Here is a 13,005-nt window from a genome sequence, read left to right on the forward strand (position 1 = left end):
AAGATAAATAGTATTTTAATGCAATATTAAAAAAAACTCAAAAGTGAGGCCAAAAAAATCCATGATGAACAAAATATTGACATCGTAAAGAAAGAAAGAGCCCCCAGGGTTGGAACTAGGGTGAGACAAGTAAGGTGAGTTTGGAAAATGTGGAGACAGATTCTTTCTTTGTGATTTTGACATTTTGTCCATCAAGGACATTTTTGCATTCATTTTTTTACAATGAGGTCAAATTCACATAACACAAAATCAACGATTTTAAAGTGTACAATTTAGTGGTATTTACTACCTTCACAATATTGTGCAACCATAACTACTACCTAGTTGTAGAATATTCTCATTTCTCCAAAAGGAGATGCAGTTTCATTAAGCAGTCACTCCCCATTCCCTCCTCCCACCAACTACTAATCTTCTTTCCATCTTGTCTTAGTCACCTAGTGCTGCTATAACAAATACTACAAGTGGATGGCTTTAACAAAGAGATATTTATTCTCTCACAGTCCAGTAGGCTAGAAGTCTGAATTCAGGGCATCGGCTCCAGAGGAAGACTTTCTCTCTCTGTCTGCTCTGGAGGAATGTCCTTATGATGCATCAGTCTTCCCTTGGTCTGGGAACATCTCAGCGCAGGAACCTCAGGCCCAACTTCCCTTGGTCTGGGAACATCTCAGCGCAAGAATCTCAGACCCAAAGGAAGTGCTCTGCTCCCTGCAGTTCCCAACTCTCTGCTTGCTTCCCCTTCCTTTTATCTCTTGAGAGATAAAAGGTGGTGCAGGCCACACTCCATGGAAACTCCCTTTACATTGGATCAGGGATGTGACCTGGTGAGGGTGTTACAACCCCACCCTAATCCTTTTAAGATAAAATTACAATCACAAAATGGAGGGCCACCGAGAATACTGGGAATCATGGCCTAACCAAGTTGATACACACATTTTTGGGGGAACATAATCCAATCCATGACACCTGTATACCAGTGTTCATTGCAGCACTTTTCACAAGAGCCAAAAGGTGGTAAAAACTGAAATGCCCGTCAACAGACGAATGGATAAACAAAGTGTGGCACACACATACAATAGGATATTTCAGCCATAGAGAGAAATGAAGTCGTTATGCATGCCATAACATGGACAGACCTTGAAAACATCATGCTGAACAAAATAAGTTAGTCACAAAAGGACAAATATTATATGATCTTACTTAAATGAGGAAACGCTGGTGGCATAGTGGTTAAGTGCTACGGCTGCTAACCAAAAGGTCGGCAGTTCAAATCCGCCAGACGCTCCTTGGAAACTCTATGGGGCAGTTCTACTCTGTCCTATAGGGTCACTATGAGTCGGAATCGACTTGACGGCAGTGGGTTTTTTTTTGGTACTTAAATGAAATAAGCAAATACATAGAAACCAAAGATTATTAGTGGTTACCAGGGATGGGAGAGAGGGGGTTTTTGCTTAGGGGGCATTGAGTTTATGTTAATGGTGGTGGGATAATTTTGAAAAGGTTAGCGAGAATAGTTGGACAACTTGAAGAATGTAATCAACGTCACTGAATTGTACATGTAGAAGTTGTTGAATTGGCGTACTTTTTTTCTGTATATTTTTACAACGATAACAAAATAGATTAAAAAAATACTATTAATCTTGGTTGCTGAGGCTTTTTTTGGGCACCTTCTTAAATTTTCTGCCCAAGGCAAGTGCCCCATTTGCCTTGCCCTAGTCCTGTCCTGGAGCCTTGGTGGACCAGTGGTTAAGAGCTCAGCTGCTAACCAAAAGGTCGGCAGTTTGAATTCTCCAGCTGCTTCTTGGAAGCCCTACAGGGCAGTTCTACTCTGTCCTATAGGGTTGCTATGCTATGATTCAGAATCGACCCAATGGCAACAGTTTGGAGTCCTGTTCTGGCGACCACAGAGATGGGCGTACAGTGGGCACTCAGTAAATGCTCATTGAAGAAATGGCCAAATCCCAGAGACCCAGCCAGAGCTGAAGAACTTAGCACTCCCCTGCAATCTGTGTGTCAAATCTTTGATGTGATTTATAGAAGTCTGAAGGCCACTGTGTCTTAGTCTGGGCTCCCTAGAAGAGCAAAACCAGTGAGATGTATATAAATATATATGGAGAGATTTACTTCAATGAAATGTCTCAGGCGATTGTGAGGCTGTCAAGTCCCAAATCGGTGGGTCATGAGGATGGCTCAGGACCAAGCAGTGTTTCCTTCTGTTGTACATAGACGGGGTTGCTGTAAGTTGGAACGGACTTAATGGCACCTAACAACAAGTAAAGAACATCTGCCTTGAGCACTGTGCTCTTTCAAGATCTGTCTCTATGGGTTCAGACTGACAACAGTAACTTGAAAAGTTAGATAGGAACCTTAGGGGGCAGTGAGTTTATATTAATGGGGGAGGAACAATTCAGAAAAGGAGGGCAAGAATGGTTGCGCAACTGAAGAATGTGATCAGTGTCACGGAATTGTACGCGTAGAAATTGTTGAATTGGTATATGTTTTGCCGTGTATATTCTCAACAACAACAAAAATAAAACAATTAAAAAAAAAATGCCCCAGGATGGCGATATGGGGGCCCAGGGGTTGGGGCCCAGGGACAGATTACCTAATAAGCAAAGTATTCATGGGCTTAATTTTACTTACTTACTAATCTGTAGTGCACAGTTTCACCTGTTTTTCACTGACTCTTTGATGATGTGAAATCCACGTGAAATTGTTCACTACAGATTAGTAAGTAAGCACAATTAAGCCTGTGTGAACCTTGCTTACTATGAGCCAATGTGTCCCACGCTTACCGGTTAATTTGCCCCTGGCTATGCCAACCTCTCTCCTTGGTGTATCTTGGCAGGTATGCTGGCCCCATGGAGCGTGCCGGAGCTGAGAACATCCTCACGAACCGCTCCGATGGAACCTTCTTGGTGCGGCAGAGGGTGAAGGACGCGGCAGAATTTGCCATCAGTATTAAGTAACTTCTCCTTCCCTGATCCACCTCCCCTTATGACCTGGGCCCTGCAGGTACCTGGGAAGAAGGGAAGGTGGAGCATCCAGTTTCTACTTTATAAGTGTTTACAGTTATAACAGTCACCGTTTATTGAGCTCTTGCCGCGTCCTGAGTGCTTTTACCTTCCTTATTTCTTTTAATAGGCCCAAGAAACCCAAGAGAAAGAGATAAAGCTCCTATGGAGGCTCAAGAAGGCTTGTAGCATACCTTAGGAAAAGGCAGAAACAATTTGAACCCAAGTCTCGCAGACTCTGGCTCTCATGCCCTTTCCGTTTATTGTGTGCTGGTTCTCGCTCATGGTGAATCGTTTCCTTGTGGGTTTTTCAATTTTTGTGTTGTGATTTCAAGTGAGAATCCTTACCTTTGGGTATCTTATGCTGCCTGTGTCTACAGAGTGGTTTCGCATTTGATGCCGTTGAGATCACTGAGTCTACCTACTTTTTAGATCGTTTTCTTAGCTTCCCAGGCTATGGAAACCCTGGTGGTGTAGTGGTTAAGTGCTACGGCTGCTAACCAAAGGGTTGGCAGTTTAAATCCACCAGGCGCTCCTTGGAAACTCTATGGGGCAGCTATACTCTGTCCTATAGGGTCGCTATGAGTCGGAATCGACTCGATGGCACTGGGTTTGGTTTGGTTTTCGTTTCCCAGGCTATGCAGGTAGTTTACATTCAAACCCAAAATCAGTATGAGTGCAGGTCCAAGGTTATGGTTTCTCAAAGGTGGCTGTTTTGGTTTTGAGACAGACAAGCTTTTTTATTATCCTCTCTATGCTGGCGGGTAGAATTTTTCTAGCTCGTCCCTTTTCCTGAGGGTGTAGCTTTTTCACAATCCAGCCCAATAGGGTATGGGCAAGTCTCAGTGCCAACTCTTTACCATGTATAGGCCCGGTAACTCATCTTATGTTTCCATGTGACCATCAGGATGTAAGCTTCTTGGTTACCAAGACCAACAACCAACTAAATATTGCCTGAGCATCCTAAACTTACTGCTGAATTCTTTAAACTTCATCTTCATTTTTGGCCTCTGGGGATTTCTCTTACTTTTTTGAGAGCTCAGCATTTCTAGGGCTTTTGTAGTAGAAGGATTTTTTTTTCTGTTTTTAGTCTGCCATATTGGCGGGCGTGGCTGTCTCCTCCTATGGCCTTTCTATTCTGTGGTCCGCAATATTGGTGGACATGGAGATCTCTTCCTATGTGTTCTAGAATATTACCTTCTTCACAAGGTTATGTAGACTTCTTAACAACCCTGTGAGTCAGGAAAGATGATCCCTATATACAGAGGATGAAATGAAGGTGTTGAGTAGCAAAGTCCTCAGGGAGGGATTCCTGTTGGGGTAGCAGATTTCGTGTTCCCCGTAGAAGCCAAGATTGGTTCTTCCATGGCTGGGGCTGTGGCCTAGAACCAAGACTTGGCAGGGGATGGGCCCAGGCCCCCAGACTCAAAACTCAGTGACCACCTGGCCCTCTCTCTCTGGTTTCAGGTATAACGTCGAGGTCAAGCACATTAAAATCATGACATCAGAAGGCCTGTATCGAATCACAGAGAAGAAGGCTTTCCGGGGGCTTACGGTAAGGGCCAGCCTGCCCACACCTAGCTCCCGTGGCCCACGTAAGGCCCTCCTGGAGCTCCATCTTAGGAACCTCTTTCCCACGTTCATAGCGGTCCCACTAAGAGCACTATGGAGCAATTGTCCTTACATTCTTTCCTTGAATGACCAACAACAACAGTAATAATAATGAATAACAGCAGTGAGCATTTACAGAGTATTTACTGAGGGTCACACATGTTATAGATAAGACTCACCTTACCTCCGAGTTCCATTTCACAGATGGGTAAAACTCACCTTACCTCCGAGTTCCATTTCACAGATAGGTTTAGCCCTATCCAGTGTCACAGAATAGCAGAGCCTGTATTCTGTTGGACTTCAAGACTTAGCTTGGCCTGATTTGTCTAATGACCATTTCACTGAGAATTGGAATGACTTTTGAGTGTTTTTGCTTCTGTTTGGTGCCCTGTAATTTTTGGCCATATTTTAGGCATTTTAAGCTTAAGATCTAGGTCTAAGGAAGGGAGTCTCTGGGTAGCGCAATGGTTAAGTGCTGGGCTACTGACTGAAACATTGGCAGTTTGAACCTATCCAGAGGTGCCTCAGAAGAATGGCCTGGCAATCTGCTTCTGAAAGGTCACAGCCATGGAAACTGTATGGAGCACAGTTCTACCCTGAAGTATTTGGGGTCAGAATCAACTCCAGGAAAACTGGTTTGGTTTGGCCTAAAGCAGGGCTTCTTACCTGTGTATGCTCAAGGGGCTGAGTCCTCCAAAAGCAAAGCTCGAATTTTCCACATATCTATATTTTTTGGGTGGGGGAAAGTGTGTGTCTTAGATTTCACTTGATCTTCAAAGGGATCCTTGACCCCCCAAAAGATTAGGGACTGTTAATTCATTCCACAAATGCTTTTCTCTCCCCAAATTTTTATTTCTGAAGTATTTCCGAAAAGTTGCTAGAATTGTGTAAGAAACCTCTGTGAGCCTTTTACCTAGATTTACTAAGTGTAAATATTCTGCCTCTTTCGCTTTATTTCTTTCTGTCTCTCTCCCCCCGCCCCACACTCATACATTAATTTTAAACTATTTAAGAGTAAGATGGAGATATCATGATCTTACATCCTTAAATACTTCCTTGTGAATATCCTAATAGCAAAGACATCCTCTTACCTCACCACAGTATAATTATGACATTCAGGAAGCTTAAAAATAATTTATCTTACTTATTTTGTTGTTGAAAATATATACAGCAGAACATACACCAATTCAACAATTGCTACATGTACAATTCAGTGATATTGAGTACATTTTTCAAGTTGTGCTACCACGTTCTCACCCTCCTTTTCTGAACTGTTCCTCCCCCGTTAACATAAACTCACCGCCCCCTAAGCTTCCTGTCTGACCTTTCGAGTTGCTGTTGTCAATTCTATCCCATATATAGTTCTTCAAAAGAGTACGATGTTCAAGGCAGACATCCTTTACTATTAATGAAACTATTGCTTGGTTTAAAGAAGACTTCAGGAGATATTTTTTGGTTTAAGGTTTAAAGTTCATCTCAAGGTAATTGTTTTGGGGGTTCATTTAGCTTCCAGTGGCTCCAGAAAGTCTGGATTCCATGAGGATTTGGAATTTGGTTCCTCATTTTCTTCCCTTTTGATCAGGACTCTTCTGTAGAATCTTTGATCAAAATGTTCACTCTCAGGAAGTTTAACATTGATGCAAAAATGTTATCTCATATACAGTCCCTGTCCCAAATTCCTCGATTGTCCCAATTATATTTTTTATAGTTGTTCCCCCCCCCAAACCTAAGCAGGGATCACACATTGCATTTAGTTTTTATTTTCTTAGTCTCCTTTAGTTTGCAATAATTCCCTAGTCTTTTACTTATTTATTTTTTTGGTCTTTCATGATATTGGCATTTTTGGAGTCTAGAATTCCAAAACAGAAGACATTTTGTTTTGCGGAATGTTTGGTGCTGTTGAGCCAGTTCTGATTCATAGCGATCCTATGTACGACAGAAGGAAACACTACCTGGTCCTGCGCCATCCTCACAATCATTGTTATGCTTGAGCCCATTGTTGCAGCCAATGTGTCAGTCCATCTCCTTGAGAGTCTTCCTGTTTTTTGATGACTCTCTACTTTACCAAGCATGATGTCCTTCTCTAGGGACTGATGCCTCCTGATAACATGTCCAATGTATGTGAGACGTAGTCTCGCCATCCTTGCTTCTAAGGAGCATTCTGGCTGTACTTCTTCTAAGACAGATTTGTTCATTCTTTTGGCAGTCCATGGTATATTTAATGTTCTTTCCCAAGACTGTAATTCAAAGGCGTGACTTCTTTGGTCTTCCTTATTCATTGTCCAGCTTTCAGATGCATACTCAGTGTTAGAATAAGCTTAGACATTTGTAGAAGAAATATATTCATAAGGGCAACAAATCTGGGATTTGAACTCAGAAAGTCTTACTACAAAGACCAGCTCTTAGCTTCTATGCTGTTCTGCCTCCCCTGGGGTTGAATCCAAGAACTGCCTCTTTTCAGCTGTGGGACCCTGGACAAGGGGCTTGACTTCTCTGTGCTTCAGTTTCTCCGTTTGGAAAATAGAAGAATCATGAATGTATTCACCTGTTAGGATTACTGGGAGATTTTGATGATGCCTGGTGTGCACACTGGCCAGAACTTTGCTGTAGTTGTTAACTGCTGTTGAGTTGGCCCCTGACTTGTGGTGACCCCATGCACAATGAAAGGAAATACTGCCCAGTCCTGCTCCAGCCCCATGATCAGACCCTTGTGATCCATGGGGTTCTCACTGTTTGTTTTTCAGAAGTAGATCACCGCACCTTTCTTCCTAGTCCGTCTTGGTCTGGAAGCTCCACTGAAACCTTTTCAGCATCCTAGCAATATGCAAGCATCTACTTATTATGGCTGTGCAGTAGATGCACAATAGAAAGCATTTGGGATTATTATGAATTTTCAAAATAAGGCACTTGATGCCCACAGGGGAGTAGAGTTTGGTGAACTGATCATTCAGCAAGTTGATTATTCAGTAAATTTATCTTGAATTGAATTGGCAATTAGGAGAACTGGTTTCAGGCATGTGGTCTGATCCCCATAAAATGGTCTTGGCTGCTCAGAAAGGGAATGAGCTCCCCATCACGGGGAGCATTCAAAGAGTCACTCATCAGGGAGGCCAGAGAAGGGCTTACTCCATGTGAGGAGTTAAATATATGGAGCCTCTTCCCAGCTCTGGACCCCTCCCCCGTGGACTGGCCCACTGGGATGGACTGGCCCAGGTTGGTAGGAAAACATCTGCATCTGATATACTGTCCCTCTTCCAGGAGCTGGTGGAGTTTTACCAGCAGAATTCCCTGAAGGATTGCTTCAAGTCTCTGGACACCACCTTGCAGTTCCCCTTTAAGGAGCCCGAGAGGAGAGCCATCAGCAAACCCCCAGGTAGGAGGTTCTACTGTGGAGGGAAGTTTGGGACGCCAGGGGCAGCTCTTAGGCTGGGCAGGCAGTCAGAAGCCAAACCTGTGCCACGGCGGGAACTCCCCGCACTGTTGCCTGGCCTTTTGCTCCGGATGGATTTGCATATTGATTTCCTTGTTGGAAGGTGGGACAAGAGTTGTCTCTCTAGTTGGGCAGACGAGAACACTAGGAACCCAAAGGGGGCTCCACCTGAATATTTTAAGCACACACACAGACACACAGACACACACAGACACACACACATACGGAGCCCTGGTGGTGCAGTGGTTAAAGCACTCAGCTGCGAACCAAAAGGTTGGTGGTTTGAACCCACCAGCTGCTCTGAGGAAGAAAGATGTGGCAGTCTGCTTCTGTAGGGATTTACAACCTCAGAAACCCTATAGGGTCTCTATGAGTTGGAATCAACTTGGTGGCAGTAGGTTTGGTTTTTATATATAGAGAATATATATATAATATATTAAAAAAACAAAAAACCAAACCTGTTGCCGTTGAGTTGATTCTGACTTACAGCAACCCTTTAAGATGGAGTGGAACTGTCCCGTAGGGTTTCTGTGCAGCACCTGGTGGATTCCAACTGTCGACCTTTTGGTTAGCAGCCCGGGCTCTTAACTACTGCACCACCAGGGCTCCTACGTAATACAGAAATAGGTGTAGGTATAGGTGTACGGTCATACAAACCCGTTGCCGTCGAGTCGATTCTGACTTGTAGTGACCCAATAGGACAGAGTAGAACTGCCCCATAGAGTTTCCAAGGAACGCCTGGTGGATTCGAACTGCCGACGTTTTGGTTAGCAGCTGTAGCACTTAACCACTACGCCACCAGGGTTTCCATAACCCACTATAGGGCTTCTATATATAATATATATAATTTATATATATTATATATAGAATCCCTGGGTGGCCCAAAGGGTTAACACTCGACTCATAGCCAAAAGTTTGGTGGTTCGAACCTACCCAGAGGTGCCTTGGAAGAAAGATCTGGCAATCTACTTCCAAAAGGTCACAGCCTTGAAAAACCTGAGGAGCAGTTCTGCTCAGCACTCATGGGGTCGCTGTGAGTCAGAATCAACTTCAATATTGAGGATTAATTGGCATGTGTAACCTTCTCCCACAATAAGGCAAGACTTTTAGTGTACTTTTACCTTCTCTTTGCTTTGCACATCTCACCCACTAGGTTTGTTGAAATATCTGAAATGTTGGATATAGTTTGCTGTTGACTAAAACAGTTATGACATACACTTTAAGAATCATTCCTAACAATTTTAACATTGGAAGTACAATCTCCACAATTATTTAGACTCCAACTAAATTCCTTGTTTTCTATGTTTTTCTCTATTTTTAATTCCTTATTCTGATTCATTTTTCATTTTGCTAGAGTGTATTCTGGAGTAAGTTTTTCGGAAAAGCCACATGGGTAGTATAAAACTTCTGAATTCTTATATGTCCAAAATTTTTTTAAAGAGAGATTTAAAAATCAATTATTGATGAATATTATATTATTGAAAAAACAATATCAAAATCACATCAGGACTCCAACAGAAAAATTGTTTCTATTCTCATCACACAATCAAAGAAATGTTTTCATCTCTTTCTGCGTGTTATTTGTCCTTGGGTATATATGGACATTCAGTTTTAGCATATTTATAGAAATACCACAGATTGGTTTTACATTCTACAGTTTTACTAAATACTGTACTACAAAGTATTTTTGATGTCTTTTTTCCCCCTTATTTCCCCCACTTTCCCTCTCTTTTTCATTGTTTCCAGGGTAGTGTGATTGGTTTGTGCTAGACTGCTAATTTAAAGGTTGATGATTCGAATGCACCCATTTGTGTTGTGGAAGAAAGGCCTGGCGACCTGCTTCTGTAAAGATTATAGCCATGAAAACCCTATAGAGCACAGTTCTACTCTGTAACACACGGGGTTCCCCATAAGTCAGAATCAACTCACAGCAGTGGGTTTGGTTTTTTGGGTTTGTCCTCTCCAAGGTAATATTAACCAATTAGAATGAATTTTTCCACATTTTCTTCTTGTTTCTTTTTATATAAATATGTAAAGCCATTTAAAAAATTTATAAATGGCTTTATTTTCTAAATTTGAATGCTGGCTTGGCACAGTTTTGTGCCTTTGGAACAGAGGGCCCTCAACACTTTGCACAAAGAAGCAGTGAGGGATTCTTTATCCTGGAGTTACCCTTCTGAGAACACTGCCCCCAGAGGGTGAGTGTCTGCCCTAGCCCTTTTCCCCACTTCTGTTCTCTCTTCCACAGCTGGAAGCATCAAGTATTTTGGCACAGCCAAAGCCCGCTATGACTTCTGTGCCCGGGACCGATCAGAGCTGTCCCTCAAGGAGGGTGACATCATCAAGATCCTTAACAAGAAGGGACAGCAAGGCTGGTGGCGAGGGGAGATCTATGGCCGGGTGAGGCAGGGCAGGGCTGGGAAGCCCAGGCAAGGGTGTGGGGGGGACCTGGAATTGCGGAATGGAGAAGTAGGAACTGACCTGCGTGGAGTTTTCCCTCCCTCCCTTCCTTCCTTCCTTCCATCCATCCATCCGTCCATCCATCCATCCACCTATCTGTTCTTGCATCCACCCATCCATCCGTCCACCCATCCACCCACCCACCCACCCATCCACCCATCCACCCACCCATCCACCCATCCACCCACCCACCCACTAAATTATGCATCCATCCAATACGTATTTATTAAGTATCTACCGTGTGCTTGGGTGGCACAGTGGTTAAGCAGGTGGCTGCTAACTGAAAGGTGGATGGTTTGAACCCACCAGCCACTGCACGGGAGAAAGATGTGTCAGTCTGCTTCTGTAAAGATTACAGCCTTGACAACCCTATGGGACAGTTCTACTCTGTCCTGTAGGGTCGCTGTGAGTTGAAATCAACTTGACAGCAGTGGGTTTGGTTTTTTTAAAGTGTGCCAGGCACTGCTCTAGGCTCTTGGGATTCAGGAGTGAGTAAGACAGGCAAAATTCCCTGCCCTTGTGGAAGTCATGTTGTAGTGTGGGAGACAGACAACAAACATAATAATAGATAAATATGTAGTCAGTCAGATGGTGATAAATGCTGTGGAAGAAGTTAAAGGAGGAAAAGGGAATAGGAGTGTTGGGTTGCGTGGGGCTTGGAATTTTAAACAGGGTGGTTGGGAAGGCCTTACTAATAAGATGCTATATGAATAGAAGAGACATGTAGGAGGCGAGGGAGTCAGACGTGTGTGTAATGTAGAGGAGGAACATTCCTGGCAGAAGGAACGGCAGGTGAAAAGGCCCTGAGGTGGGAGCCTGCCTGGTGTGTCGAGGAACAGCAGGAGATGTGTGCAGATGCTGCCCTGACCATTTCTTCATCTTTTCCCAGATTGGCTGGTTCCCTTCCAACTACGTGGAGGAAGATTACTCTGAATACTGCTGAGCCCTGGCGCACTGGCAGAGAGATGAGAGACTTCGGGTTCTGAGCCCAGGATGGGCAGGCAGTGGGGCCAGGGGCTATGACAGGTCTCGGTGGGCCTGGGATGGACTGTGGAAGGCCAGAGTTCAGCTGGCCGGGCTCCCAGAGCCTCGGTTAATTTATAACACACTGGTGTCTCTTGGGTCCCGTCAACAAGATGGGGCTCAAGGAAACCACTCTTTAATAAAGTGATGAATGGATGGAATGGTGTCGTTCAGAAGGACCCAGAAGGGGAAACAAGAGGAGGGGTACTGGAGCACACAAACAGAAGCCCACTCACCAACTCCTACCTTTCGTCTTTTTTTATTCCTCGAAAGGGTTTAATAAAGAACAATTTGGGCAGAACACGAACTATCATAGTTCAGAACAAGGAAACAAGGTTGATACTGAAGACAGATGCCAGTAAACCTCAGGGCTGTTTCTTGGTGAGGACTTCTCAAGGGCCACAGCAGTCGGCTTCTTCAGCACTCCATTCTATTGTCATCTAGCTTTCAGGACGTCCTTCTTGGCTCCTGGCTTTCTCTGCTTCCCTGACCAGCCTGTCTGCCCTCAAGGGCACAGCCAGTCTCTTTCTTGCTTTCTTCACTTTCCAAGTCTGTATCCTAATATCTGCATAAGTTACCTGTGGTCCATGGAGGGGAGGGGGGAGACAAAGACCCACCCCTGGGATGATCTCTGCCATATTTGAAGACTGGACAGGGGTGGGCTCAGGGCAGGTGTGTGGACCCTCAGCCCCAGCACAGTCCAGGGACTCCACTGGACCACCCGGTGCAATTGTTTTTAATACATTTTCAAAATCCAAAGTATTTAAGATCTCCCCTACACTGTTGCATGCCTGGAGCCCCTGCAGCCTCCTGTATGCACGCACTTGCTGGGGCTCCTCCAGCTTCTCCTCCCAAGGTCTGCGCCTGACCTCATTGCCTGGGTGGGATGTGACTCTAGTAACAGGCCTCGGGAATATACAGCTGGTCATCCTCTGAGGGAGGTCAGAGCCTAATCCAGGTTTGGGCTTGGCCTTTGATATGCGCTCTCGTCGTTTCTTCTGTGAAGGCTGGGCCATCATATTTCTTTTGAGTCTCGCCAGAAAAGGCCGGCTCAGAAAACAGGTTGATGGAGGTTCACTCATGGTCTCAGAGCTGTCCTGCTGACTGAACTCCTGGGATTCTGAGAGCCCGTCTCTTGCTGGAAAATCCCTACCTCTCATCTTTGTCACCTTTCCCTCCCATTGACAATAACACCCAAAGGTGGAAATGGAATCTCATGTAGCAGGGAAGAATTTCATGCTCGCCGATTCAGGATTGCAAAAATGTTAACTCTCTTAGTTTGTTTTTTCTACAACAGAACTTAATTACTGTTTTGATACCTTCCCCAATCCTTGTCTCTGGGTGAATGACCTACCTAGCGGCACCCTGGAAGAAAGGCCTGGCGATCTGCTTCCATAAAGATTGTTCTTAGTTGCCATCGAGTCGATTCCAGCTCATGGTGACCCAAAGTGTGTGGAGTAGAATTGCTCC

At 44.3% G+C, this 13,005-nt stretch overlaps 2 protein-coding genes across 2 annotated transcripts in view; one reads left to right on the forward strand and one right to left on the reverse strand.

The window, feature by feature from the left end:
- The window catches only part of VAV1 (vav guanine nucleotide exchange factor 1), an 83,859-nt gene extending 72,033 nt beyond the window's left edge, over positions 1–11,826 (forward strand). The window contains exons 23-27 of the mRNA XM_049876585.1: positions 2,846–2,962; positions 4,479–4,566; positions 7,881–7,995; positions 10,301–10,452; positions 11,402–11,826. Of these exons, the coding sequence (XP_049732542.1) occupies positions 2,846–2,962; positions 4,479–4,566; positions 7,881–7,995; positions 10,301–10,452; positions 11,402–11,455 (526 nt within the window). The 3' untranslated portion in view covers positions 11,456–11,826. The remainder of the gene's footprint in view (positions 1–2,845; positions 2,963–4,478; positions 4,567–7,880; positions 7,996–10,300; positions 10,453–11,401) is intronic.
- On the reverse strand, positions 11,826–12,632 carry LOC126072017 (methyl-CpG-binding domain protein 3-like 2B). The gene has a single exon (XM_049876613.1). It carries the CDS (start codon positions 12,615–12,617, stop codon positions 11,976–11,978), a length of 642 nt encoding a protein of 213 aa, XP_049732570.1. The 5' UTR covers positions 12,618–12,632; the 3' UTR covers positions 11,826–11,975.
- Between the last annotated feature and the right edge of the window lie 373 nt (positions 12,633–13,005).

Source organism: Elephas maximus, chromosome 3 (assembly GCF_024166365.1).
Source record: "Elephas maximus indicus isolate mEleMax1 chromosome 3, mEleMax1 primary haplotype, whole genome shotgun sequence".
Taxonomy (NCBI): Eukaryota; Metazoa; Chordata; class Mammalia; order Proboscidea; family Elephantidae; genus Elephas; species Elephas maximus.

What these genes read in the sequence shown, in the direction of transcription:
- LOC126072017 (XM_049876613.1), bottom strand. Translation starts at nt 12,617, where the DNA reads ATGAGTGAACCTCCATCAACCTGTTTTCTGAGCCGGCCTTTTCTGGCG.